The following is a 27590-nucleotide window of genomic DNA, read 5'->3' as shown; positions in this document are numbered from 1 at the left end:
AGCCTAGCTAACATTAGTAAGCTAGCGAATGTTAGCCACATAGCTAGAATCCGTAACATCATACTTTTGTAAATTCGTTACATATTGTACATTTTGCTAATTCGTAATATATAATACGAATTGTAATTCGTAACATATCATACAAATTGGGTGATGGACATCCACAAATTAATACATACCATACCATACGAAAACATATCATACTAATTGGAGTGTCTCTGATTACATACAGAATAATACGAAATGCTCTGAGACCAGGTTGCAGCAGAGGGCAAGTACTGTAGGACTGTTACAGGATAAATAGGTATTTGTGGAGGAATGAATGCACATGTGTGTCTGAGCACACTGCTTGTGTGGGCTGGCAGTGGAAGCTGGTCCCAGATTGTGAGGGATGAATTCAGGCTGTGCTCCTTTAAACCAGCAGCACAGCAGTATTGTTGGGCATGAACACAGTGCCATGGCTGCTGCTTGGAGTGTTCACAGTGGTGCTAATTTGAGCTTGGTCCCATGTGCTAGAGTTCTCAAGGTACTGGGACATAGTTCTCGGCAATCTCCAGGATGTACAGGTTACAGAGCCCCGAATGGTCTTCACTCTGCCGCGTCTCCATGACAACTATCCTGCGGGGGGGTATTAATGGGTCAATCAAAACTATAATTACTTCATTTTGTGTGAGTGTGTATCCCATGAAAGTATACAGGCACACATACCGGTCTGATCCCACTAGGCGGAAGGTCTTCTTGGAGTCTGTGATCTCCTGCAGTATATCTGGGCCCTCTCCTCTCCTCTGCCAGCCATGACGCCACACGGCCAGCAGAGTGTTCTCAAAATACACTGAACCAGACAGACAGACAGACAGAGGGAGAGAATGTGCATTAGGTCCTCCATATCCCAATATTCCCCCCACCCCTCAAACCTCACAATGATTTTATCATGATGACCATGCTCCTCTACTCCTCCCCTTCTTACCTACAGATTCCACATCAAAAGTGAAAGTGATCTCAGTTTGAAGCATCCTATGGCTCCTCTGCGCCCCCTCCAGGCCCACTATGTGTACTGAATCTATTCAGAGGGGAGAGAGGCACACACAAACATTAGCACTTCCTACACATTTCCTTTTCCTTTTATAGACTGATAGAGACACCATCATTCAGGGGTTAAAACAGACTTGGTCTGTAACCAGCCTACTATATGTGGTCCTCTGTAGCTCAATTGGTAGAGCATGGCGCTTGTAACGCCAGGGTAGTGGGTTCGATCCCCGGGACCACCCATACATAAAAATGTATGCGCACATGACTGTAAGTCGCTTTGGATAAAAGCGTCTGCTAAATGGCATATTATTATTATTATTGTTATTCCTGAGGATGCTGATGATAATAACATGACTTACTCTCAATGAGCACCAGCAGAGTGTTACAGTCCAGCTGGTTCACCTGCACTGTGTCAGGACACCGGCTCTCTGGAACACAAACACACAGTTACAACACAACTGTCAGATTGGTCCAAACTAAGATGAAAGCTCACAACTCCATTGAACTGTATGTTCATAGAAACAAGCATGCTATGTGATGTGTTCACTTGAGTGTTCAGTTCATAGTACCTAAGCCAGTGTTGGTGAACCAAGAGGTGTTGGAGTTGAGGTTCATGTTGTTCAGTTGAATGGGCTGCTCAGGACTGGGGCCCCTGTGTACCCCGATACACACTAGAGGGTACTCCTGCTGTGGTGCCACCACCATCTCAAACACACGCAGGGGACTGGGCAGGGGGAAGTCAAAGTGCTGCAGGGGACAAATACACCGTCAGGGACTGTCAGCTGTGACAGTAGATGTGAATACAGGGTTGTGTCTAGTAGGGAGAAAACTATTTGAAACGGCGTGAAACAGGGAAGAACTATCTGAACTTATCCGATAAGATCTTTTGCTAACTGTTTTGCTACGATGTGCCCTACTGAATAGCACCCAGGAAGACAGTGGGCAGCAGGATGATGAGAAGGGATGCTGTGGGATCCTGTGTGTACTCACCTTGATGAGCATGAACTTATGCATGGGCTCGTACCACTGCAGGAGTACCACACTGGCCTCCAGGGCACAGCACAGGAACACACAGCCCCGCTGCACGTTACTGGCTGCAGGGAGCAAGGGGGGGAAAGGAGAGGACCTCAGCATTCTAGTATTTTAACAGTCATTTAGCAGACACTTTTATCTAAATCAACTTTGACTTCAAACCCACTCGTGTTACAAGCACCATACTACAACTGAAGTTCAGTGACTGAACCGCATGAACCATTAAAAAAAATATTTTCTCACCCACTGAGCAGGTCTTGCAGCCTTTGGTGTCCGGTATCTTACATGAGACAGCAAACTTCCTGCAAATAAGAAATAAAATGTATGTTGATACATCATACTAACTACAGGGGGAGAAAATGTTATAATCAACAACAAACACCAGGGTCGTATTCACTAGGAACGAAGCGGAAGGAAACGGGCCGAAACGGGGAGGGACTACCACTGAACTTAAGATAAGAAATGCTTGTTTTGCTTCTCTGTTGGGAAAGGCTTTGCTACGGTGTTCACTAATGAATAAGGCCCAGCACTAGCGTATTTCAATGGATTATAGGGTTACCTAGGCAATAGTCTGTGGGTTGGCAAGGCCACCATCCGCTGCTCCTTTCTGGCCTGCTCATACAACTCCTTCAGTAAGTGAGAATGGAGCTGGGATGACTTACCTGTGGAGGAAAACACAGGCACAGATTATTTCAGTTTATTTTATCAATTTATTTTACAGATGTTAGTATTGTAGAATGTCTATGGCTTGCTGAATCTCACCTGATATTGACATGAGGACATTACTAATGGTGTAAACCCAGCTGCACTTTCCTGGATAGAGCTGCAGGAGAGGGGGAAGAGGACATTTCAAGGGTTTTAGAAGCAAATGATTGAGGCACATGTAGAGTTAAATAGAGATTACAAGCAATATGAAAGCAAAATGCAATACTGTACCTATAACATCAATTTTACTGAATTGTACAGTCATACTGTAGCATGAGCTTCATCTCTAAGACCATACATTTAGCCTCACTGTAGCTCTGGTCCAGAGCGTTAGGACGCATTCAACTCGTTATTGTCATCACGCAATGCGACCAGATCTAGCCTCACTGCAGACACAGAAAGACATTAGAGCAGATTCTCACCAGCTCCATGGTGGCCTCTGAGCTGTTCAGGTTGAGGGTGTAGATCCCCTCCTCTGCTCCCAGGATCAGGTGGTGGTCTTTGGTTGTCGGATGGTCCCATGTCGTTGAACAATTAACTTTCAATGGACAGCCATGGAATACTTTCTTAAAGTACACCTAGACACGAAGTGGAGAACAGGACCCTTATTCATAAAACGTCTCAGTGTAGGAGTGCTGATCTAGGATCATTTCCCTCATGTCTATATAATCGGATTAATTATGATCTAAAAAACTAAAGTGATCCTAGATCAGCACTACTACTTTGAGACGCTTTATGAATACGGACCCAGGAGTCACTCTCATTGTTCATAGTGTGTGTACAGTGTTCCAGATAAAGGTGTGAGCAATACAGAGTTACAGGAACTGTCGTAAGCTGTAGAGCGGCGTACTCGTGAGATTGGTGGACAAACTTACTGGTGGTTTCTTCAGCACAGGGCTGGCACATTCAACTGGATCCTGAAATAGAAAACAGACACATACTCTAAACATGCATATTGGAATCAGTTTATCCACATTTCTGTGAGCCAACAAGTGATGCGTTTTCCTGGTCCTCCTCTCAGAAGGAAAAATGAAATGCTGTTTTAATTCCTGGTCCCATCCATACCTGGGGAGGCTGTCTCCTTCTCCTGTCTTTCTTGGGGGGCAGCTCAGGCGGTTGGAGGCCCGCTGGTCTGTCTGTTATGTGTAATGGGAAGGAGACAGGGTCTACAGTGGACACAATCATGTTGTTACTGTACATTAGAGAGCATGGAGAAGATGTGCTTCAGGGTAAATGTCACAGGTCAAAGGTAATTAATTCACTGTACATGGTATGCAATTCAGAAGGGACAACAGGGTGATCAAATGAAGATCCTATATCTCTAAGTAACAAGTAAGGATAAGAGTGGAGTTGACACTCACCGGAGTTGACGTTTCGCTGGGAGCGCGGACGGGGGACGGGGCGTGTGTGGGTGCCACTAGAGGTCCGGAGGAGGGGCGAGGGGGCGTAGAGGGTGCGCATTGTCCGGCCACGTTCGTCCTCCCCTGTCACAATCTCCTCTGAACTGGTACAAACTTTGGGCTGCATGGGCATACATGAGGTCAGGCACTGGAAATGTGGCCTTTATCAACACCATATTCATAGACACATAACAAATTGACATAGTTTGTGAAAATGTAGTTTGTTTACCTTAGGAGGGAGTGGGGGTGGGGTGTCATCTAGTGGGATTGTTTCGCTGTTCAGGGAGAAACAGAAATAGTTCAGTGTTTCAGATTGTTGTTTTCAGCCAAATCTTTGGATCTATTTTCCCATAAAGCTCTGTTATATAGATGGGTTGGCTGACAACGTCACGAAAATGATGTGCGCATCGATGTGGCCGGAAGGTGGCCGTTGTTATCATTCTGAACGGTCAGATAGTTAGCAACAATGACAAGAAGCTGCCATGTGGGGAATCGTAGGTGACTCGTTTCAGCTCATTGTATCTTGTTATTGATACCATGTCATGTTTTGAGGTGTTTTGACTGATGACATGTCTATACTAATATGGCAAAACATTTGCTAGTTAGCTAACCAACAACTGTAACGATGTATTTGAGAGACATCAAGTGCTCATTGTGCAAAACATTTGGAGCCTAAATATAGTTTACATGTTGTCAACAGTCTAAGCCAACCCTGTCTGTTTTGTCCCATTTGGATTTGTATTTATTAAGGATCCCCATTAGACGGGGTTGGCTTAGACTGTAGACAACATGTCAACAATATTTAGTCTCCAAATGTTTATTGAAAACATAAATACATTTGCACAATGAGCACTTGATGTCTCTCAAATACGTCGTTACTCTTCCTGGGGTCCAGCAACATTAAGGCAGCTATATACAATTAGTAAAATATTACATTTCATAACACTTTACCCAATACACTTAGCCACTACTCCACTATCACATATTTACAATACAACATCCATGTGTATGTGTGTGTAGAGTGCGTGTCTTGTCATGTGTATGTGTGTCTGTGCCTGTGTGTGTCTCTTCACAGCTCCCACTGTTCCATAAGGTGTATTTTTATCTGTTTTTTAATCTGATTCTACTGCTTTCATCAGTTACCTGATGTGGAATAGAGTTCCATGTAGACATGGCTCTATGTAATACTGTGCGCCTCCCATAGTCTGATCTTGACTTGGGGATTGTAAAGAGACCTTTGGTGGCATGTCTTGTGGGGTATGCATGGGTGTCTGAGCTGTGTGCTAGTAGTTTAAACAGACACCTCGGTGCATTCAACATGTCCCATAGTTGCACACGCTTCAGTTTTGTTGCTAAACAACCAACCTGTCTATGCTACAAGCATGGTAAAGACAATGATGTTGAGAGCAGTCCATTGACTCCATCCCGTCCGAAAAATACAATACTCTTAGAAAAAAAGGCTTCTTCGTCATAGGAAAACCCTTTTTGGTTCCACGTAGAAGCCTTTACAAAAAGGGTTATCCTATGGGAACAGCCGAAGAACCCTTTTGGAACACTTCTTTCTAAGAGTGTACACCCGGACCTGTATTCACAAAGTGTATCAGAGTAGGAGTGCTAATCTAGGATCAGTTTTATCATAATGGATAAGAGAGGGGGTGCTGATCCATCAGCACTCCTATTCTGGGACGCTTTATGATTATGGGCCCAGAAAGATAGATCAGAGTGAATCGGTGAAGTACGTCTATGTCTCAGTAGGATTGCTTACCTTCTGGTGTAGATGGTGGGACTGTGGAGAGAGTATAGAGAGAAGGAAGAGAGGGTTGTCAAACAAATCAGACAAATGTACAACTGAAGAAATGTCAATAAACTGATGAATGAATAATCAAGTGTGCATTATGATTACATGTCCACGTCATCATAGTCATCATCTGAGTCCATGCATTGGTCTCTATGGGAAAGAGAGAAAGGGAAAGAGATCAACACAGTGCCAGATAAAATCGGTAGTCAACAGTAGTCTTCTCATTACTCATTGGATCATTTGTCCTGTAAGTGGAAGACTTGGAGATGATGGAGCCATCAGTCAGTGTGTGATTGTTTTGCAGTAATCCGCTTACCTGATTAGGCTGTTGTTGCTGCCAGTGGATCCCAGTGTGCGCCACTGTACTGTAGGTCGTTCCTGAAGTACAGAAAGACAATGACAGAAGACTCTGATCAATAAAGTACGCAGGCCAACATTTGTATCCACACTAGGAAGCACAGTGGTACACAGGCATGGATATCACCACAGGTACACACATGGACACACACACACACGCTTACACACACACTTACTGTTGCTTCTGGTGAGGCTGTCTTTACTGGCCTCCTGGTGTAGAGCTGCTCCACTGATAACACACACATACCAATCCAATGATTAGTTGCACATGTATACAACATATACAGTGGGGGAAAAAAGTATTTAGTCAGGCACCAATTGTGCAAGTTCTCCCACTTAAAAAGATGAGAGAGGCCTGTCATTTTTATCATAGGTACACGTCAACTATGACAGACAAATTGAGAAAAAAAATCCAGAAAATCACATTGTAGGATTTTTAATGAATTTATTTGCAAATTATGGTGGAAAATAAGTATTTGGTCACCTACAAACAAGCAAGATTTCTGGCTCTCACAGACCTGTAACTTCTTCTTTAAGAGGCTCCTCTGTCCTCCACTCGTTACCTGTATTAATGGCACCTGTTTGAACTTGTTATCAGTATAAAAGACACCTGTCCACAACCTCAAACAGTCACACTCCAAACTCCACTATGGCCAAGACCAAAGAGCTGTCAAAGGACACTAGAAACAAAATTGTAGACCTGCACCAGGCTGGGAAGACTGAATCTGCAATAGGTAAGCAGCTTGGTTTGAATAAATCAACTGTGGGAGCAATTATTAGGAAATGGAAGACATACAAGACCACTGATAATCTCCCTCGATCTGGGGCTCCACGCAAGATCTCACCCCGTGTGGTCAAAATGATCACAAGAACGGTGAGCAAAAATCCCAGAACCACATGGGGGGACCTAGTGAATGACCTGCAGAGAGCTGGGACCAAAGTAACAAAGCCTACCATCAGTAACACACTACGCCGCCAGGGACTCAAATTCTGCAGTGCCAGACGTGTCCCCCTACTTAAGCCAGTACATGTCCAGGCCCGTCTGAAGTTTGCTAGTGTGCATTTGGATGATCCAGAAGAGGATTGGGAGAATGTCATATGGTCAGATGAAACCAAAATAGAACTTTTTGGTAAAAACTCAACTTGTCGTGTTTGGAGGACAAAGAATGCTGAGTTGCATCCAAAGAACACCATACCTACTGTGAAGCATGGGGGTGGAAACATCATGCTTTGGGGCTGTTTTTCTGCAAAGGGACCAGGACGACTGATCCGTGTAAAGGAAAGAATGAATGGGGCCATGTATCGTGAGATTTTGAGTGAAAACCTCCTTCCATCAGCAAGGGCATTGAAGATGAAACGTGGCTGGGTCTTTCAGCATGACAATGATCCCAAACACACCGCCCGGGCAACGAAGGAGTGGCTTCGTAAGAAGCATTTCAAGGTCCTGGAGTGGCCTAGCCAGTCTCCAGATCTCAACCCCATAGAACATCTTTGGAGGGAGTTGAAAGTCTGTGTTGCCCAGCGACAGCCCCAAAACATCACTGCTCTAGAGGAGATCTGCATGGAGGAATGGGCCAAAAATACCAGCAACAGTGAGTGAAAACCTTGTGAAGACTTACAGAAAACGTTTGACCTGTGTCATTGCCAACAAAGGGTATATAACAAAGTATTGAGAAACTTTTGTTATTGACCAAATACTTATTTTCCACCATATTTTGCAAATAAATTCATTAAAAATCCTACAATGTGATTTTCTGGATTTTTTTTCTCTCATTTTGTCTGTCATAGTTGACGTGTACCTATGATGAAAATTACAGGCCTCTCTCATCTTTTTAAGTGGGAGAACTTGCACAATTGGTGGCTGATTAAATACTTTTTTCCCCCACTGTAACATTTCCTGGACAGGTTCACAAAGAAAATAAAAAACTAAATATATCTCACAGCTGATGTCAGAGTTGGTTCTCTGTGCCTGGTTGTGTCTGTTAATGGAGTGAATCCTTCTCAAGGAGCCAGGTACCACAACCTATAGGAAATACCATCATATAGCCATGAGTACTGCATTCTTACATTTTACATATATTTTACAATGTGTGATCATGTGTATTGACATGTATCATTCATGTGTATTGTGTATACAAGGTCTATTAATATATGATATTATGGTGTGTGTGTGTTTGATTGTGGAAGGTATGTGTGTGATGCTCTGACCTCCACATCCTCCTCCTCAGACGGCAGGCAGGGCTTCAGTTTCTCAGGGTGACGCAGCTTCTCCAGCAGATCCAAGATCAGATCCTGTCTCAGACACGGCTGGGTCAGAAACAGGTGCTGCAGGACAGAGAGAGAGAGAGAGATCGAGGCAGAGACAGACAGAGAGACAAAGAGAGAGAGAGAGAGAGAGAGAGAGAGAGAGAGAGAGAGAGAGAGAGAGAGAGAGAGAGAGAGAGAGAGAGAGAGAGAGAGAGAGAGAAATCAGGGAGAGAAAAAGGAATACAGGAATTACAAGAGATGAATAGAGGAACTCAAGTTTCAACTTTATTTGTCCCAGACTGGGCAAGAAGGCAATTGGAGCATAAAAATAACATTGAACATATAAAATCCACTTGGATCACAGTGACACACAGTTGTAGTAAATACAATGGGCTAGTACATCAAGTCATAGGGCTGACAGCCATCAATAGACACATACACTGAGTGTACATAGGCTGACTAGGTGAATCCAGGTGAAAGCTATGATCCCTTATAGATATCACATGTTAAATCCACTTCAATCAGTGTAGATGAAGGGGAGGAGACAGGTTTAAGAAGGATTTTTAGGCCTTGAGACAATTGAGACATGGATTGTGTACAGTGAGTGATCCCCTGCTGATTTTGTAAGTTTGCCCACTGACAAAGAAATGATCAGTCTATAATTTTAATGGTAGGTTTATTTGAACAGTGAGAGACAGAATAACAACAAAAAAATCCAGAAAAACGCATGTCAAAAATGTTATAAATAGATTTGGATTTTAATGAGGGAAATAAGTATTTGACCCCCTCTCAATCAGAAAGATTTCTGGCTCCCAGGTGTCTTTTATACAGGTAACGAGCTGAGATTAGGAGCACACTCTTAAAGGGAGTGCTCCTAATCTCAGCTTGTTACCTGTATAAAAGACATATGTCCACAGAAGCAATCAATAAATCAGATTCCAAACTCTCCACCATGGCCAAGACCAAAGAGCTCTCCAAGGATGTCAGGGACAAGATTGTAGACCTACACAAGGCTGGAATGGGCTACAAGACCATCGCCAAGCAGCTTGGTGAGAAGGTGACAACAGTTGGTGCGATTATTCGCAAATGGAAGAAACACAAAATAACTGTCAATCTCCCTCGGCCTGGGGCTCCATGCAAGATCTCACCTCGTGGAGTTGCAATGATCATGAGAACGGTGAGGAATCAGCCCAGAACTACACGGGAGGATCTTGTCAATGATTTCAAGGCAGCTGGGACCATAGTCACCAAGAAAACAATTGGTAACACACTACGCCGTGAAGGACTGAAATCCTGCAGCGCCCACAAGGTCCCCCTGCTCAAGAAAGCACATATACATGCCCGTCTGAAGTTTGCCAGTGAACATCTGAATGGTTCAGAGGAGAACTGGGTGAAAGTGTTGTGGTCAGATGAGACCAAAATGGAGTTCTTTGGCATCAACTCAACTCGCCGTGTTTGGAGGAGGAGGAATGCTGCCTATGACCCCAAGAACACCATCCCCACCGTCAAACATGGAGGTGGAAACATTATGCTTTGGGGGTGTTTTTCTGCTAAGGAGACAGGACAACTTCACCGCATCAAAGGGACGATGGACGGGGCCATGTACCGTCAAATCTTGGAAGAGAACCTCCTTCCCTCAGCCAGGGCATTGAAAATGGGTCGTGGATGGGTATTCCAGCATGACAATGACCCAAAACACATGGCCAAGGCAACAAAGGAGTGGCTCAAGAATAAGCACATTAAGGTCCTGGAGTGGCCTAGCTAGTCTCCAGACCTTAATCCCATAGAACATCTGTGGAGGGAGCTGAAGGTTCGAGTTGCCAAACGTCAGCCTCGAAACCTTAATGACTTGGAGAAGATCTGCAAAGAGGAGTGGGACAAAATCCCTCCTGAGATGTGTGCAAACCTGGTGGCCAACTACAAGAAATATCTGACCTCTGTGATTGCCAACAAGGGTTTTGCCACCAAGTACTAAGTCATGTTTTGCAGAGGGGTCAAATACTTATTTCCCTCATTAAAATGCAAATCAATATATAACATTTTTGACATGCGTTTTTTTCTGGATTTTTTTGTTGTTATTCTGTCTCTCACTGTTCAAATAAACCTACCATTAAAATTATAGACTGATAATTTCTTTGTCAGTGGGCAAACGTACAAAATCAGCAGGGGATCAAATACTTTTTTCCCTCACTGTATGTGTGCCATTCAGAGGGTGAATGGGCAAGACTATTTAAGTGTCTTTGAACTGGGTATGGTAGTGGGTGCCGGGTGCACCAGTTTGTATCAAGAACTGCAATGCTGCTGGGGTTTTCAAGCTGAACAGTTTCCTGTGTGTATCAAGAATGGTCCACCACCCAAAGGACATCCAGCCAACTTGACACAACTGTGGGAAGCATTGGAGTCAACATGGGCCAGCACCCCTGTGGAATGCTTTCGACACCTTGTAGAGTCCATGCCCTGAATAATTGAGGCTGTTCTGAGGGCAAAAGGGGGTGCAACTGAATATTAGGAAGCTGTTCATAATCTTTGGTATAGTCAGTGTATACAGTAGTCCTACTAGTGATTGATGTTAGCATCAGCACAAAAGTAGAGCAAGCCAAAGTTGCCTAATAAGTAAAGTGCTCAGTGCATTCTTAGATCATCTCATCAACAACATATCAACAATGAGCTGAAAAAAACTAAAAAACATCACCAACGTCAACACCACCATCATCAACAACATATTACTGTCGTCATCCTCAAAATCATCATCATCCCTAGCCTATCTCCTTCTTTTCCCTGTATTGAAAAGGGCAATGGCCATAGCGGTGAAGGAGTGCTTGTACCTGTTAGTCTTAACAGTGGGGAATCTACACTGGGAGCCAGAGGGTAGGACCTGGAACTCATGGTGTAGGGGGTGGACACAGTCAGACAGGATGGATTCTGCCTTCCTCACCGCTTGTCTGCTGTACAGGTCAGACAGACTACTCTGCTGGACTCCCGTGATCTTACTGCCCACTTTCACTATTCTAGCTAGGGCATTTTTAGGAAAGGTGAGGGAAGGAGAAAGAGGAGAGGTGGGTGAGTGAGATCTAGCAGAGAAGAGAGATATTCTCTGTGTTTCTTGAGGTTTACTCACTGTCAGCATCTTTGAGGCACTGGGTCTCTTCTTAGTGTTCCTGATCAGCATCGCCTTGACAAAGTTATAGAAAATCGAGGACCTAACATGAAAGTGGTAGAAGAAAATACTGTTATTTTAACCAACTGCATATTACAGACTGTAGATGAATTGACTGAATTAAATAATACAGGTATCATTGCCACAGCTCAAGTGGGTAGTAATGGTCTTACTGCATACCATTTGGCCTTTTCCTTTAGTTTAGGAGGCTGGTAGCCACTTTTGGACATGAGGAACAGCACCCTGAGAAAAGACAAGACTTTGATGTGAGGTTTGTGTGTGTCTGCCTGTCTGTGTGTGTGTGTTTGTGTGTGTGGGTGTCTGTGTCGTCACAGGTCGGTATTGTAAATGAGAATTAGTTCTTAATTGACTTACCGGTATAAATAAAGGTGAAATAAAAAATAAAAAGTGGGGGTAGGCATGTGGTTAACAGCATGCATCAATGTACATACAACTGGAACATGAGGGGGTGTGGAAGGAGGAAAGTCTTGATTCTTTCTGCGGGAAGTGTGAATGTAAGAAATAATGTTTTGTGTGTGTGTGTGTGTGTGTGTATGTGTGTGAGTGTGTGTGTGTGTGTGTGTGTGTGTGTGTGTGTGTGTGTGTGTGTGTGTGTGTGTGTGTGTGTGTGTGTGTGTGTGTGTGTGTGTGTGGGTGAGAGGAATGATTTGTGTGTTTGTGATTACCGTAGTGGGTGCACATCGAACAAGGGGGGCTGCAGCTCAGCCAGCTCGATGGCAGTGATTCCCACAGACCACACGTCACACAGCTCGTTGTAACCCCCCTTTATCTCCACGGCAGCCACCTCTGGCGCCATCCTGGAAGACAACAGCAACCGCTACTATCAACATCAAGACCATCTGATATCAGATACAACCTCAAGAAGAGCCACAGGGAGGGAACTCATTTGACCTTCAACCTCACCAGTAAGGAGTCCCGATGAAGGACATCCGCCGTGCCAGAGTAGCCGTGATCTGTGCCGAAATCCCAAAGTCCGCTAAACAGCCAGATAATAAATATGTCACATTTAATAAGTGGGGACAAAAATCAATGATTTAAGTGTCACTTTTACAGCCTGATGAGTGTATTAGGGCTTCACAGTCACAAACCTAGCTTCACCTCTCCTTGGTCATTCAGGAGGATGTTGGCACCCTGGACAACAGAAAGATGAGACACAAGTGATCACGACAGAGCAATGTGTACAGTATATGCTGTTTGGACAGCATGAAAACACAACAAACATTGTATCCTAACTTAAAGCAAACCTTGTCTGAGCCAGAACAGCCCTTAGCGACAGACTAACGTCCTGTCTAGGAGGTGTACTAGTACATCAAGTTGCCTCATGCTACTGAAACAGGAGATAGGCTCCTGCCCCTATGGGCCATTCATAACCGTTATAGAGGCATAACTCATCCCAGCAGATTAGGGAGTCAACCCTGGTCATCTCACCTTTATATCTCTGTGAATCTTCTTCTGGCCATGTAAGTAATCCAGACCCTGCAGGTAGACAGTTAGTACACTGTTACGTGTTGATATCAAAGCTGGAGAAATCACAACTATTACCTATAACAGCCAAGTGACATGTTATACATGCTATATTGTAATGTGTGATATGACTGGTCTTACCTGAAACATCTCCCTGCAGACAAATGCAATCTGAAGCTCAGAGAGAGGCCCAGTCACTTGAGGGAGAGAAGAGGGGGTGTGAAGTTGGACACTGTTTTATAAACTCTGTTACAGTTGTAGATCGTAATCTGCTCCAGTTGACCCCCCCACACACACACACACACAGACACACACACAAAAAACACCTGTATTCAACATCTGATCAAACCCCTCATTTCTCTAGAGGACGAAGTGACAAATGTACAGCAGTCGATAATGATGAGTAACTCACTCAAATTAAATCTATAAAAATATGCGAATGCAAAATATTTTTTGGGCGGAGGGGTTTTGCTGTGTAATGGTAAATGGTGATTCACTCTTAGAAAAAATGGTTCCAAAAGGGTTCTTCGGCTGTCCCCATAGGATAACCATTTTTGGTTCCAGGTAGAACCCTGTTTGAGAAACAGATGCCTCACAGGTCCTCAACTGGCAGCTTCATTAAATAGTACCCGCAAAACACCAGTCTCAACGTCAACAGTGAAGAGGCGACTCCGGGATGCTGACCTAGGCAGAGTTGCAAAGAAAAAGTCTCGTGTCTGTGTTCTTTTGCCCATCTTAATCTTTTCTTTTTATTGGCCAGTCTGAGATATGGCTTTTTCTTTGCAACTCTGCCTAGGTCGGCATCCCGGAGTCGCCTCTTCACTGTTGACGTTGAGACTGGTGTTTTGCGGGTACTATTTAATGAAGCTGCCAGTTGAGGACCTGTGAGGCGTCTGTTTCTCAAACTAGACACTCTAATGTATTTGTCCTCTTGCTCAGTTGTGCACTGGGGCCTCCCACTCCTCTTTCTATTCTGGTTAGAGCCAGTTTGCGGCTGTTCTGTGAAGGGAGTAGTACACAGCGTTGTACGAGATCTTCAGTTTCTTGGCAATTTCTCGCATGGAATAGCCTTCATTTCTCAGAACAAGAATAGACTGACGAGTTTCATAAGAAAGTAATTTGTTTCTGGCCATTTTGAGCCTGTAATCGAACCCACAATTGCTAATGCTCCAGATACTCAACTAGTCTCAAGAAGGCCAGTTTTATTGCTTCTTTAATCAGCACAACAGTTTTCAGCTGTGCTAACATAATTGCAAAAGTTTTTTTTAATGATCAATTAGCCTTTTAAAATTATAAACTTGGATTAGCAAACACAATGTGCCATTGGAACACAGGACTGATGGTTGCTGATAATGGGCCTCTGTACGCCTATGTAGATATTTCATTAAAAATCAGCCATTTCCAGCTACAATAGCCAATTTACAACATTAACAATGTCTACACTGTATTTCTGATCAATTTGATGTTATTTTAATGGACAAAAAAATTTGCTTTTCTTTCGAAAACAAGGACATTTCTATGTGACCCCAAACTTTTGACCGGTAGTGTACTTTAGATCACCTCTCACTTTTTGTTTGTCTGAAATGTTCACTTTCCTCATCAGAGTTTTCTCAGTTAAAGAGATAAATCAACCTAAGCTGACACACACACCATGGTAGACATCGTGGAGAGAGCCTCCTCCACAGAACTCCATGCAGATTGACAGCTTGTTGGCCCTGGAAACACACGCATGTCACACACACATATGTCATATTAAAGGGTTATACTCCCAGTAATTTTATCATGATCACAACTGATAATATTATATATACAATTAGTCTGTATCATCCCATTCCAACCAAAGTATGATATGTGGCTGTGTATGGTAGGGCCTGCTCAGTGCCCACTCACCGTATATAGCTGCCATAATAGGCCACAATGTTGCGGTGCTTGCAGCTCTTCACGATGACAATCTCCTGCTGGATTACTGAGAAGTCCTCCTCTGTGTGGTAAAAGGTAGTATCATCTCATATAATTTTATACCATGTACCACACTGCAATGTATGTGGATGCCAGATGATGTCACAATATAGCACCACAACATCATCTTGGTTTGTAACCAACTGCTTTTGTGGAATGGTAACATTTGACACCGGCATTACTGCAGAAATCTGATACCAATGTGGATTGAAAGGTTTGTTTCTTTCAGACCTGTGTTCAAATACTACTTGAAATCATTTCAAATACTATATTTGTGCTCGATTGAGCTTGCCTGTTGTAATGGAACCAATATAAATGTATAGAATGACCAAACCCCGCCCACCTGGCACTCCAGACAGGTTCAAGCAAGTATTTGAAAGATATCATATAGTATTTAAACCAATGATGTATATAAACCCTGGATTGCTGATGCTATGTATTGGCCATTGAGAGGATTCTAAGCCACCGGTTAGCCATATTGGCACGCCCCAGTAGGAGCAGTCCTCCATAGGAATGAATGGAATTCTACAGTATTTCAATAAAATGTTTCAAGGACAAAATTATTTAAGTATTTTTTGTAGTTGCAGTGGGGACAGTAACATTAGTAATCTCAAAAAAGTATACTTATATATATATATATATATATATATATATATATATATATATTACATAAGGCAAATGTTTTAATATGATTATTTATTTGTATGTTTAGCTCACATAATATAATTGAAAATTATGCATAAAGGTGTCTGTAATAGAATGAATGTGGCAAAAACTAAATGTAGACATTAATAAATGCATTTCTATAGCTTCCAAAATATTTTTACACCGGTGGGGGAGTGCCAAGATGGAGGCACGGTGGCTTCAACACAGCGCCCTCTATTAGTCATCTAGTGTATATATATCATTGATTTGAACCCATGTGTGGTCTCTAGTATCTGTAGTAACAGAGGGGACTTCTTTACCTGGCTCCATCTTGATGACCTTGATGGCCGCCAGCTCCCCGTTCTGCTTGTTCCGAGCCTGAGTAACAGACAGCTGCATCAGTCAGTGGGCTTGTTTTGAAATGGGGAGTATAACCTGATTCACTGACCTCAGGACAGATCATGTTGGGTCTATGAGTTTATGCTACAATTACTTTCCATTGAAAAAGTGTGTTCATTATCTGTTGAGAGTTGAGATGGTGTAGCTTTACTGTGGCGTTCACTGTTTTGTTTACTATGCTAAAAATGTATGTGGTCTGCTGTGAGGCAACACCTACCAGGACTGCCCAGACTGTGCTAATAACTTCTGCATTGCCTAATTACACAGCCTACATACACTAGAGCACACCAATGAGAGACCCTGTTTGTTGGTTGACACAACAACACTAAGCACAGTGGAAAGTAGACAGGCAATAGGGTAGGTTTAGCCGGCAGGGGGCTGGGTTGAGTGGAGAGAGATGGTCACTGAAGGAAAGCCACAAAACAAACAGTGCTCATCTCACAGACCACTGGAAACATTGTGATTAAAGCCAGGCAGTTTCCATGGTGACGTCACTGTCCTTATTGACAGATTGACACCACACAGATAGACATACAGACACATTCACGAGCTCTTACGACGTGACAAATGTCTTAAGAAGCACAGCAGTCGATAACGATGAGTAACTAATGATCACTCAAATTAAATTTATAAAAATAGGCGAATGCAGAAGATGTTTAGGGAGAAGGAGGGATTTTGCAGTGTAATGGTAAATGGTGATAGGTGACCTTTATGAGTATCCCTGTGTTTGAACTTTAGGCACATCATAACATAACTTCCTCCCAGTGGTACTTCACCAAGTAGAACTGTAGATCACCTCTCACATTTTGTTTCTCCCTTCCTTTTTCTCAGAGTTTTCCCAGTTAAAGAGATAAATCACAAATCAACCTAACCTACACACACACACACACACTCTTGTACAGCTAACCTTGTGGGGACACACAATTCAGTCCCATTCTAAATCCTATTTTCCCTAACCCTAAACCTAACCCTAATCCATACTCTTACTCTTACCCTAACCCAAAAACCTAACCTTAACCCTAAACCTAACCCTAACCATAAACTAACACTAACTCCTAACCCTATCTCTAAACCTAATTCTAACCCTAACACTAATTCTAACCTTAACCCTAAACCCCCTAGAAAAAGCATTTGACCTTGTGGGGACTAACAAAATGTCCCCAGTTGGTCAAATTTTTGTTCGTTTACTATTCTTGTGGGGACTTCTGGTCCCCACAAGTATAGTTAAACATCCACACACACACACACACACACACACACACACACACACACACACACACACACACAGACAGACACACAGACACACTCTATTTCTTGTGAAGTGTAAATTCTGTAAATACCAATGACTCTCTCACTTCTTTATTTTCACTTTCTGGCCTGGTATCAAAGATTGCACCTGGTCCAAAATGTCATCACATTTTATTGGCAGAGACACATTACAGTAACCCACTGTTTTCAGTATTATAAGTATTGTGGCTCGGCTGAAACTCAACCTTATACTGTCCTTCTGACTTTGGTACATAAGGAGTCAATGCCTATGAGCCTGTGGGATAGATTCTATTGCATCGAAAACTTGAGAATTGTGTAAGTAGTTCTTCTGAATGTCACGTTAGTATGATCCCTGCCTACAAATGTAACAAGTCTACTTCCATAGAGGGTAAATCCATTTGAATTCAATCACTTTTTGAAAGTATCCATAACTGTTTGCCCGTGGAAGAAGTGGCTTTTTGGACCTGAATTCCAAAACGTTCAGGAGATAGAGGTGCTGAAATTTGACCCATTTTCCATACCTAAGCATACTATGAGACATCTATGTCTTCATCAATGGAAAAGATAAACGGTTGAAAGCTTACAAACAGGGTTTTTCCATTCAAAAACATTTTGATTGAAAATTATGACACATTTTTACCTTTAACGTAAATGATCTAAAAACATGTAAAGTCAAATTTGTTTCATATTCACATATGTTGTAGTTTAGACCCTACTTTACATCATCTGAGGTTTTTCTGTTGTTCCCACCATCGGTTGAGAAACAACATGCTGTTGAATACAGGGAGGGTATCATTTAAATCATATAAATATATTTCATAGAATGGACCTATCCCTTCAGACCCCTGCAATTTAGCTGGTACACCATTGAAATTTAAATTGAATTGACATTTATACTTCTAATTACTACCACAAAGATGGCCGCCGGTCCACCCACCGTCGAATGTCAACTTAAATGTCTATTCTATTATCTATATTTCTATGATTTCAATAAGTTTCCTATGGAGGATGACAGTATTATTTAAAACAACAGATATTAACATTCACGTCAACATTCTATGATGTGTGGATATCCAACCATCTTTGTGGTACCATTTGAAAGTAGAAATGTCTATTTGATTCCCATTTTAGTACATTTATCAGACAAAACATGACACCCACCATGTATTCTAACCAATTGTACTATTATGTGTGTTTTTTCACGTTATTTGTAATTTATTCTGTACATAATGTTTCTGCCACCGTCTCTTATAAACAAAAAGAGCTTACTGTTATTTTATTTTACTGCTGCTCTTTAATTATTTGCTATTTTTATTTTCTACTTCTCTTTTTTACTGAACACTTTTTTTTCTTTTCTTAAAACTGCATTGAGGGCTTGTAAGCATTTCACTGTTGTATTCGGTGCATGTGGCAAATAAAATTTGATTTGATTTGAATCAAGAGCATGTTGTGTCTCAACTGATGGCGGGCACAGCAACAAAACCTCAGATGATGTAAAGTAGGGTCTAAGCTACAACATATGTGAATATGAGAAGGAAAAAATGAGTTTACGTGTTTTTAGATAATTGACATTTAAGGTTATAAAAAAATTACATTGTATTTAAAAATACAACCCTGTTTGTAAGCTTTTAAATTATATAAATCTCAACCGTTTATCTTTCCAGTGATCACTGTCTCATGGTATGGTGGGGTATGCAAAATAGGTCAACGTTGAGCACCTTTATTTCTTGAATGTTTTGACATTCAGGTCCAAAAAGTCACTTTCTGACCACTTATACAATGGGCAAATACTGTATGTATGGAAGTCTTAGTTCAAATCAAAAGGGGTGCTATCAAAAAGTGATTGAATTCAAATGGATTTACACTAGATAGAGGATAGGAGTTGAAGTTGAAAAAAGGAGTCTTAGTTCAATGTGTACCAAAAAAAGTATTCTGCTTTCATGGAACAGTGTGCCGAAGCAGACTTGTCTGTTTGTATTTACAGTAGGCCTAGGGAAAGTTGGGAGGCCTGATAACAATGTAGTTAAACAGAAATGTACCCACAGTGATGTTGAGGCTACACAGAGTTCAAAGTTACCAGCCTATAAAAACCCACAGCTCTTTCAATCACTGAGAAGCTTCATGTTGTTGCCCAACAAGAACATTAGCCCCCATAATGAACATATGAGCCATTGACTAATATTGGCAGAAGTCCAGGTATTTTCCTGGTGTTTATTTTTGTTTCCTTGACCCCCCACCCCCCTCCAGACACTGTTGACGTAGACAGCATGCTAACCAAACCTGTTCTCCCTCTCCCACACATGCTCACTCAAGGCTGGCCTATTTCCTTGACACTGTGGGTAAGCAAAGTGCCGCATCTGCAGGTCTCCATCAGTATTCAGTCTGCTCGTTGAATCAAGGCCTTAGAGGGTGGATGAGTGTGTGTGTGTGTGTCTATGTGTGTGTGTGTGTCAGCTTGTGTGTATGCCCCCTGTGTGTGAGTGTATGTATGTGAAGGCCCCTGTGGCTTCAGTGCTTTGAATGTGTATATATCCACTTTGCAGAAAAAACAGTTTGTTTGCAGATATTGCTACCATAAGTTGTTGAATAAATGCAAAGTACTGTGAAAATAGAGCAGAATCTATTGATGGCCTCCGTTTCTCTCTGGAGAGGAAGTGCGCTCCATATCCCCCACCACTTTGCATCAGTCACATGTACAGTGGACAAGCTCCTGAACACAGCAGCTTGCAAACTCTGCCAATGCTCGTCCATTAAGGTCATTTATGACATTGTAAAATCTTTGTAATTTTTCTACAATACCATTTTTGACATTGTAGAGTGTACCAGGATTCTGGTAAGGGTATAAATACCACATTAGATACACCATTTACATAAAATGTTCCTTATGGAATAATGGAATAAAAGTGAAAATGGTGTGCTCCACATTGAATTCATGCTATACTGTAGCTTTAACGTCCAACACAGAGAAGGCACATAGCAACTAAACTAAATTATGATGGCTGGTGCTGAATAGCACACTCATCATGTGGTGTTCAAACAGGTGCAAAACACACTGCATTTCTGCAAAGTTCTGTGACAGGCGACAATATGACTTATTCAGAGATAGAATGTGTCCTTGCAACTTGTAGGTAACAAGTGTTACTGGAAGATACAGTTTGATATTGCCTCCCAACAACCATGCATATCAATGATAAGCTTATGTATTTGTTTGAATGGATGTGATGTGATGTTCCAACTCACTTATTGGTCACATCCTAATGCCCTATCCTGATTAGAGGTAAACACATTGTGTACCTAATGTGGTCATAATAAATGTGTCTTTAGGACAGTGAATTCTCCAGAGCAGTGACAGGTTGTCTTGTTCCAACACAGTTACGGACTGAGAAGACATTCTGCCATGAACAAAACTGCTACATACAAAGCCACAGTGTAACTGACTGGGGTTGAGCTGTCAGCGGTAAACACAACTGACCTCATGGTAAGAGTATAGGACTCAGTTACCTCAAGAAAGACAACATAGATTAACCTCTATTCCCTGGTGAGCTATGAGCCAATCCTTCACTACTTGAGGAAACATATTCCACAGAATTTAGATAAAGCAGGAGTGAAACAAGTGTGTTTTAATGTAATACACTTTCATGTAATACAAAGGGACATATTCACTAACCAAAAGTGAAAGATGAAGAGACAAAGGAAACCCGTGTATGAAAAAAATCTAAAATATCTGATCATAAATTATTTTTTCTAAAGCCACTTCCTTTTTTGAAACAGGAATTACAAAAAACTGAAGTCTAAACTCCCTGAGAATGTGAATGAAATAATCCAACAAGGTTAATTTACTTGAGACATCATTTAGGCCTACATGAAATCAAACCATAGCCTGCACCCACAAATAAAATCTTTAATGGAATATTTTACTGTAAATCAGACTATTGACATTCGAAACACAGGCCACCATGAGAAACATCACAAAAAAGTAAAAAGCACAGCAACAAGGTAGCATAAAACTCTCTGAAAATGTCCTGGTTGTGAGTTGTTTTAATCTCTGACCTTGTAAACCTCGCCATAGGTGCCTCCACCGACACGGAGCAGAATCTCAAAGTCCTCCTGGGGGTTCCGGGTGGAGATGTCCAGGGCAGCCCGGTTCTGGGAGTCCATTACTCCTGGAGCATGGCACAAACACACACACACAGAAGTAAACTCCCTCCACTGACTACTGTTCCTGCTGCAGGCGCACAAACACCACACCACACCCTCTCACCTTCCTTCTTCACTCACCACTCTCTCTCGTCTCTTTTCTCTCTCTTTGTTGCCTGGACTAAATTATCTGTAATGTTCAGTGAAGCTCATTTACATTTACTCTGGTTTTATTTCCTGTTGGGTGTAAGTCTGTAAAGGTGTGAGTGTATCAGAGAGAGAGAGAGAGAGAGACTTAGTTTCACCATTTTTGACATTCTTTGTAGTGTGTGTGTGTGTGTGTGTGTGTGTGTGTGTGTGTGTGTGTGTGTGTGTGTGTGTGTGTGTGTGTGTGTGTGTGTGTGTGTGTGTGTGTGTGTGTGCAGCTGCGTTACTCTGTTTTCTGTGTGGGTTTTCTCTTGTCACTTGGGCATGCCTGCAGAGGTGTGAGCTACAAATCTGCAATGCTGCTCTCGTTTGGAACCATTTATAATGGCCTGACTTCCTGTAGAGCAGCATGTCGATACACATGAAAAACAAGAAGTGTTCAATATTAAACCATTTTAATTACCATGCTTCAGAGTGGTAGCGTTCATTATCTAACATTTTATTGTTAATGAGAAAGCTTTTAAAAATATATTCTGACGCAAACTTAATTGATTGAACTCTCTGACTTTCTGAATACAAAAGGACATAAGTCAAAGGCATCACATTGCTCCAGTATTGGTGATAAGAAATTAAAAATAAAATAAAAGAGAGGAAATATTTGCAGGACCTGCTGAGAGCAAAACGTTGTACACAAATATGCATCTACTGTTGTTAGAATGACAGCAGGCTATATAGCATGATATTGTGAAATCAAATCAAATGTCATATGCGCCGAATACAACGGGTGTAGACTTTACCGTGAAATGCTTGCTTACGAGCCCTCCCCAACTACGCAGAGTAAAAAATTAATATATATTTATTTTGCACCAATTGTGCAAGTTCTCCCACTTAAAAAGATGAGAGAGGCCTGTAATTTTCATCATAGGTACACGTCAACTATGACAGACAAAATTAGAATAAAAAAAATCCAGAAAATTACATTGTAGGATTTTTAATGAATTTATTTGCAAATTATGGTGGAAAATAAGTATTTGGTCAATAACAAAAGTTACTCAATACTTTGTTATATACCCTTTGTTGGCAATGACACAGGTCAAACGTTTTCTGTAAGTCTTCACAAGGTTATCACACACTGTTGCTGGTATTTTGGCCCATTCCTCCATGCAGATCTCCTCTAGAGCAGTGATGTTTTGGGGCTGTCGCTGGGCAACACAGACTTTCAACTCCCTCCAAAGATTTTCTATGGGGTTGAGATCTGGAGACTGGCTAGGCCACTCCAGGACCTTGAAATGCTTCTTACGAAGCCACTCCTTCGTTGCCCGGGCGGTGTGTTTGGGATCATTGTCATGCTGAAAGACCCAGCCACGTTTCATCTTCAATGCCCTTGCTGATGGAAGGAGGTTTTCACTAAAAATCTCACGATACATGGCCCCATTCATTCTTTCCTTTACACGGATCAGTCGTCCTGGTCCCGTTGCAGAAAAACAGCCCCAAAGCATGATGTTTCCACCCCCATGCTTCACAGTAGGTATGGTGTTCTTTGGATGCAACTCAGCATTCTTTGTCCTCCAAACACGACGAGTTTAGTCTTTACCAAAAAGTTATATTTTGGTTTCATCTGACCATATGACATTCTCCCAATCCTCTTCTGGATCATCCAAATGCACTCTAGCAATCTTCAGACGGGCCTGGACATGTACTGGCTTAAGCAGGGGGGACACGTCTGGCACTGCAGGATTTGAGTCCCTGGCGGCATAGTGTGTTACTGATGGTAGGCTTTGTTACTTTGGTCCCAGCTCTCTGCAGGTCATTCACTAGGTCCCCCCCGTGTGGTTCTGGGATTTTTGCTCACCGTTCTTGTGATCATTTTGACCCCACGGGGTGAGATCTTGCGTGGAGCCCCAGATCGAGGGAGATTATCAGTGGTCTTGTATGTCTTCCATTTCCTAATAATTGCTCCCACAGTTGATTTCTTCAAACCAAGCTGCTTACCTATTGCAGATTCAGTCTTCCCAGCCTGGTGCAGGTCTACAATTGTGTTTCTGGTGTCCTTTGACAGCTCTTTGGTCTTGGCCATAGTGGAGTTTGGAGTGTGACTGTTTGAGGTTGTGGACAGGTGTCTTTTATACTGATAACAAGTTCAAACAGGTGCCATTAATACAGGTATGAGTGGAGGACAGAGGAGCCTCTTAAAGAAGAAGTTACAGGTCTGTGAGAGCCAGAAATCTTGCTTGTTTGTAGGTGACCAATTTTTTCTCAATTTGTCTGTCATAGTTGACGTGTACCTATGATGAAAATTACAGGCCTCTCTCATCTTTTTAAGTGGGAGAACTTGCACAATTGGTGGCTGACTAAATACTTTTTTACCCCACTGTATATATATATATATATATATATATATATTGTGATGCCACGAGAGGCTACCGCTTCCAGCGGGGTTGCCCAAGTAGTGCAAGGAGTCCAGGTTCAACCAAAACAAGGATTTTTATTAAAGGTCTTCGGCAACTAACGAAATTATAACACAATTCTCTTCTTCCTCCAACCCCCCCTCCAGACCGTGTCTCTTCCCTTCCAAAACAACTCCAGCCCATCAGCCCCTGATTGGTTTCAGCTGCGTGGGAAGATTGGCCACAGAGGGTTGGAGTTCCCGACCATACCAGCAGATGGAGCCATAGCTGTCTGGGTTTGCAGCCACCTCAGGGGGATGTAACGTCCCTCCAGGACACAGCCTCTCGTGACATCACACATCCCCCTCCTCGGGACCGACGTCCTCGTCGGGGTAAAGGCAGTGAAGAAGGCATCACGCCGGGAGAGGGCGTCCGCATTTCCGTGGTGCTTGCCAGCCCTGTGGACAACCGAAAAGTTAAACGGTTGCAAGCTCAAAAACCATCTGGTTACTCTACTGTTTGATTCCTTGTTCTTGGCCATCCACTGCAGAGGGGCGTGATCAGATACCACCATGAAACGTCGGCCCAGGAGATAGAACCGAAGGGACTCCAGGGCCCAGACTACAGCCAGACATTCCTTCTCCACCGTTGAATAGTTCTTCTCTCTTGGAAGTAACTTCCTGCTTAGGTAGAGAATGGGATGTTCTTCCCCGTCATGTGCCTGGGTGAGGACAGCACCCAGACCCACCTCCGAAGCATCCGCTTGGACCATGAATTCCTTCTTGAAGTCTGGTGCCACCAGGATCGGACTGGAGCAGAGTGCTCGCTTCAGGTTGCGGAAAGCCGCCTCCGCCGCAGGGTTCCACTTCACCATTCGTGAGTGGCGTTTGGTCGTCAGCTCCGTCAATGGTGCCGCTATGGTAGCAAAATCTGCAATAAAGCGTCTATAGTAGCCAGCGAGGCCCAAAAATGACCTTACTTGCTTCTTGTTGATGGGCTGCGGCCAGTCCTGTATGGCCCGCAGTTTGGCTTCCTGTGGTTTGACCAACCCCCGCCCAATGGTGTACCCCAGGTAGTTTGTCTCACTGAAGGCCACCTTGCACTTCTTCGGGTTTGCCGTGAGCCCTGCTTCCCTGAGCGAATCCAGCACCGCTTGTACCCGGGGTAGGTGGCTGGCCCAATCCTGACTTTGTATAACCACATCATCCAAATAAGCCGCTGCGTACCTCTTGTGGGGCGCAAGGACTCGATCCATCAGGCGTTGGAACGTGGCAGGGGCCCCGTGGAGACCAAACGGAAGTCGGGTATACTGGTAGAGCCCCTCCGGGGTGGCAAAGGCTGTCTTCTCCTTAGACGCCGGGGTCAAGGGCACCTGCCAGTAGCCTTTTGTGAGATCAAGAGTGGTTATGAAACGAGCATGCCCCAAGGAGTCTATTAAATCATCGACACGAGGCATTGGGTATGCATCAAATTCAGACACTTCATTCAACTTTCGATAGTCATTACAAAATCGTACTGAACCGTCTGGCTTGGGAACTAGTACTATGGGACTTGCCCAGGCACTGTGGGACTCTTCGATTACTCCCAACTCCCGCATCTTCCTTACCTCCTTCTGTATAACCACTTTACGAGCCTCTGGCACGCGGTACGGGCGCTGGTTTACCGTTCGGCCAGGCATGGTGCGGATCTCATGTTGGACCACCTCTGTGTGACCGGGGAAGGGAGGAGAAGACATCCTGGTTCTGCTCCACGAGTTCCAGGGCCATCTGTCGTTGATGTGGGGACAGATTTGGACCCAGCTGAACCTCTTCTCGCGCCGGTTCCTGGGTCTCTGTGGGGGTAGAGAGCTAAACAGCGCCTCTCTGGCGTGCCACTTCTTTAAAAGGTTAACATGATAAATCTGCTCAGTTTTCCTCTTATCTGGTTGCCTCACCTTGTAGTTTACTTCTCCCATGCGTTCAATGACCTCATATGGTCCTTGCCAGGTTGCCAGGAATTTGCACTCAACGGTTGGCACCAGGACCAGCACTCTGTCCCCCGGCTTAAACTCCCTGGGCTGAGCAGATCTGTTGTAGGAGGCTTGCTGTTGCCGCTGACTGGCCTCCATGTGTTCCCGCATCATGGGATAGATGGCCTTCATTCTCTCCCTCATAGCCCCTACATGGTCGATCAGTGTCCGCTGTTGGCATGGCTGCTCCTCCCAGGCCTCCTTGGCGATGTCGAGCAGTCCTCTGGGTCTGTAGGAAAGCAAGAGCTCAAAGGGTGAAAAACCAGTAGAAGACTGAGGTACCTCTCTCACCGCAAACAATATGTATGGTAACAGCTGATCCCAGTTGCGCCCATCTTCCCCTACCGCTTTCCGCAGCATGGATTTTAGTGTTTTGTTAAAACGTTCGACTAGGCCATCTGTCTGGGGGTGGTAGACCGAGGTTCTCAGCTGTTTGATTTTCAGTAAAGCACAGAGTTCTTTCATCACCCTGGACATGAATGGAGTCCCTTGGTCCGTCAATATCTCTTTTGGGATTCCCAGACTAGTTGAGAGACGGAACAGCTCCTTGGCGATTTGTCTGGATGTAGCCTTCCTCAGCGGAATGGCCTCCGGGTACCGGGACGCATAGTCCAGAATGACCAGAATGTATTGATGTCCCCTGGCACTTTTCGGTAAGGGCCCGACTATGTCTAATCCAATCCTCTCAAAAGGAGTTTCGATAATGGGCAAGGGAATGAGCGGGTTTCTATATGTGGGCTTTGGCGCAACCTGCTGACACTCAGGGCAACTACGGCAGTAGTTCTCTATCTCTTTGTGTACTCCTGGCCAAAAGAAACGTTGCATGATTCTTTCCTTAGTCTTCTCTACCCCCAAGTGGGCCCCTAGCGGGTGTGTGTGGGCTAGGTTGAGTACTGTGGCCCGATAGGGCTGTGGCACGAGGAGCTGTTCATGCACTTCCTCATTTTTCTTGACTATCTGATATACTAACCCCCGGTTTACTGCGAAATGGGGGTAAGTAGGGGTTGTCTTATCACCTAACACTACACCTTCTAATACCTGCACATTTCTTAAGGCATTTGCAAGAGTAGGATCTTGTAATTGAGCCGTACCATACTGGCCTGTGAGAGGGGGAAGCTCTTGGGTGCCTGGGACGTCTTCTTCACTGGAGAACGGAGCACTTTCCTGGGCTGCGTTCTCTTCTCCCGTATCCGGACCAGTCTCGGTGTCGGTCTGGGCACCTGCCATCCCTATCAGAGCCCGGGCGGGAGTGAGTAACTCGGAGGATTGCACCGGAGCCTTCCCAGGATGAGTCTTGCCTCTCCGTTTCCGAGGTACTCGGGTTATCCTCTCCTGAGACTCTCTCCAGAGTGGGTAAAAGGCTGGACAGTCTCGTCCAATTAGGACAGGGACGGGAGGGAATCAACCACCCCGCCTGTCGTGTGTATGG

At 43.6% G+C, this 27590-nt stretch overlaps 1 protein-coding gene across 4 annotated transcripts; it reads right to left on the bottom strand.

Moving 5' to 3' along the window:
- Positions 1 to 190: 190 nt before the first annotated feature.
- Positions 191 to 21872, bottom strand: LOC121564169 (mitogen-activated protein kinase kinase kinase kinase 5). 4 transcript variants are annotated; one of them, XM_041875666.2, is made up of 32 exons: positions 21744 to 21872; positions 21533 to 21645; positions 16135 to 16192; positions 15101 to 15191; positions 14861 to 14925; positions 13352 to 13407; positions 13175 to 13222; positions 12835 to 12877; positions 12650 to 12722; positions 12412 to 12543; positions 11906 to 11968; positions 11687 to 11768; positions 8530 to 8646; positions 8263 to 8344; positions 6498 to 6550; positions 6281 to 6342; positions 6070 to 6114; positions 5932 to 5952; positions 4396 to 4441; positions 4128 to 4287; positions 3832 to 3932; positions 3642 to 3683; positions 3189 to 3344; positions 2824 to 2884; positions 2621 to 2723; positions 2305 to 2363; positions 2020 to 2123; positions 1599 to 1776; positions 1389 to 1457; positions 968 to 1060; positions 709 to 832; positions 191 to 618 (listed from the first exon to the last, which is right to left on the bottom strand). In XM_041875666.2, exons 2-32 carry the CDS (start codon positions 21638 to 21640, stop codon positions 522 to 524), a joined length of 2592 nt encoding a protein of 863 aa, XP_041731600.1. In that variant the 5' UTR covers positions 21641 to 21645; positions 21744 to 21872; the 3' UTR covers positions 191 to 521. The 4 variants fall into 4 exon arrangements, with proteins under 4 accessions (XP_041731600.1, XP_041731593.1, XP_041731589.1 ...); XM_041875659.2 differs by having other exon boundaries at positions 21761 to 21872; XM_041875655.1 differs by lacking the exon at positions 21744 to 21872 and having other exon boundaries at positions 21533 to 21731.
- Between the last annotated feature and the right edge of the window lie 5718 nt (positions 21873 to 27590).

This window comes from Coregonus clupeaformis, chromosome 5, assembly GCF_020615455.1.
Source record: "Coregonus clupeaformis isolate EN_2021a chromosome 5, ASM2061545v1, whole genome shotgun sequence".
Lineage (NCBI taxonomy): Eukaryota > Metazoa > Chordata > Actinopteri > Salmoniformes > Salmonidae > Coregonus > Coregonus clupeaformis.
Note: the sequence above shows the minus strand (reverse complement) of the source record. Positions and strands in the feature narration are given on the sequence as shown.

What these genes read in the sequence shown, in the direction of transcription:
- LOC121564169 (XM_041875666.2), bottom strand. Translation starts at nt 21,640, where the DNA reads ATGGACTCCCAGAACCGGGCTGCCCTGGACATCTCCACCCGGAACCCC. An exon ending in TTCGATGTGCACCCACTACG is followed by an intron (nt 11,969 to 12,411) that starts GTAATCACAAAC and finishes GTCTTTTCTCAG; the next exon opens with GGTGCTGTTCCTCATGTCCA. An exon ending in ATAAGTTCATGCTCATCAAG is followed by an intron (nt 1,777 to 2,019) that starts GTGAGTACACAC and finishes TGTCCCCTGCAG; the next exon opens with CACTTTGACTTCCCCCTGCC.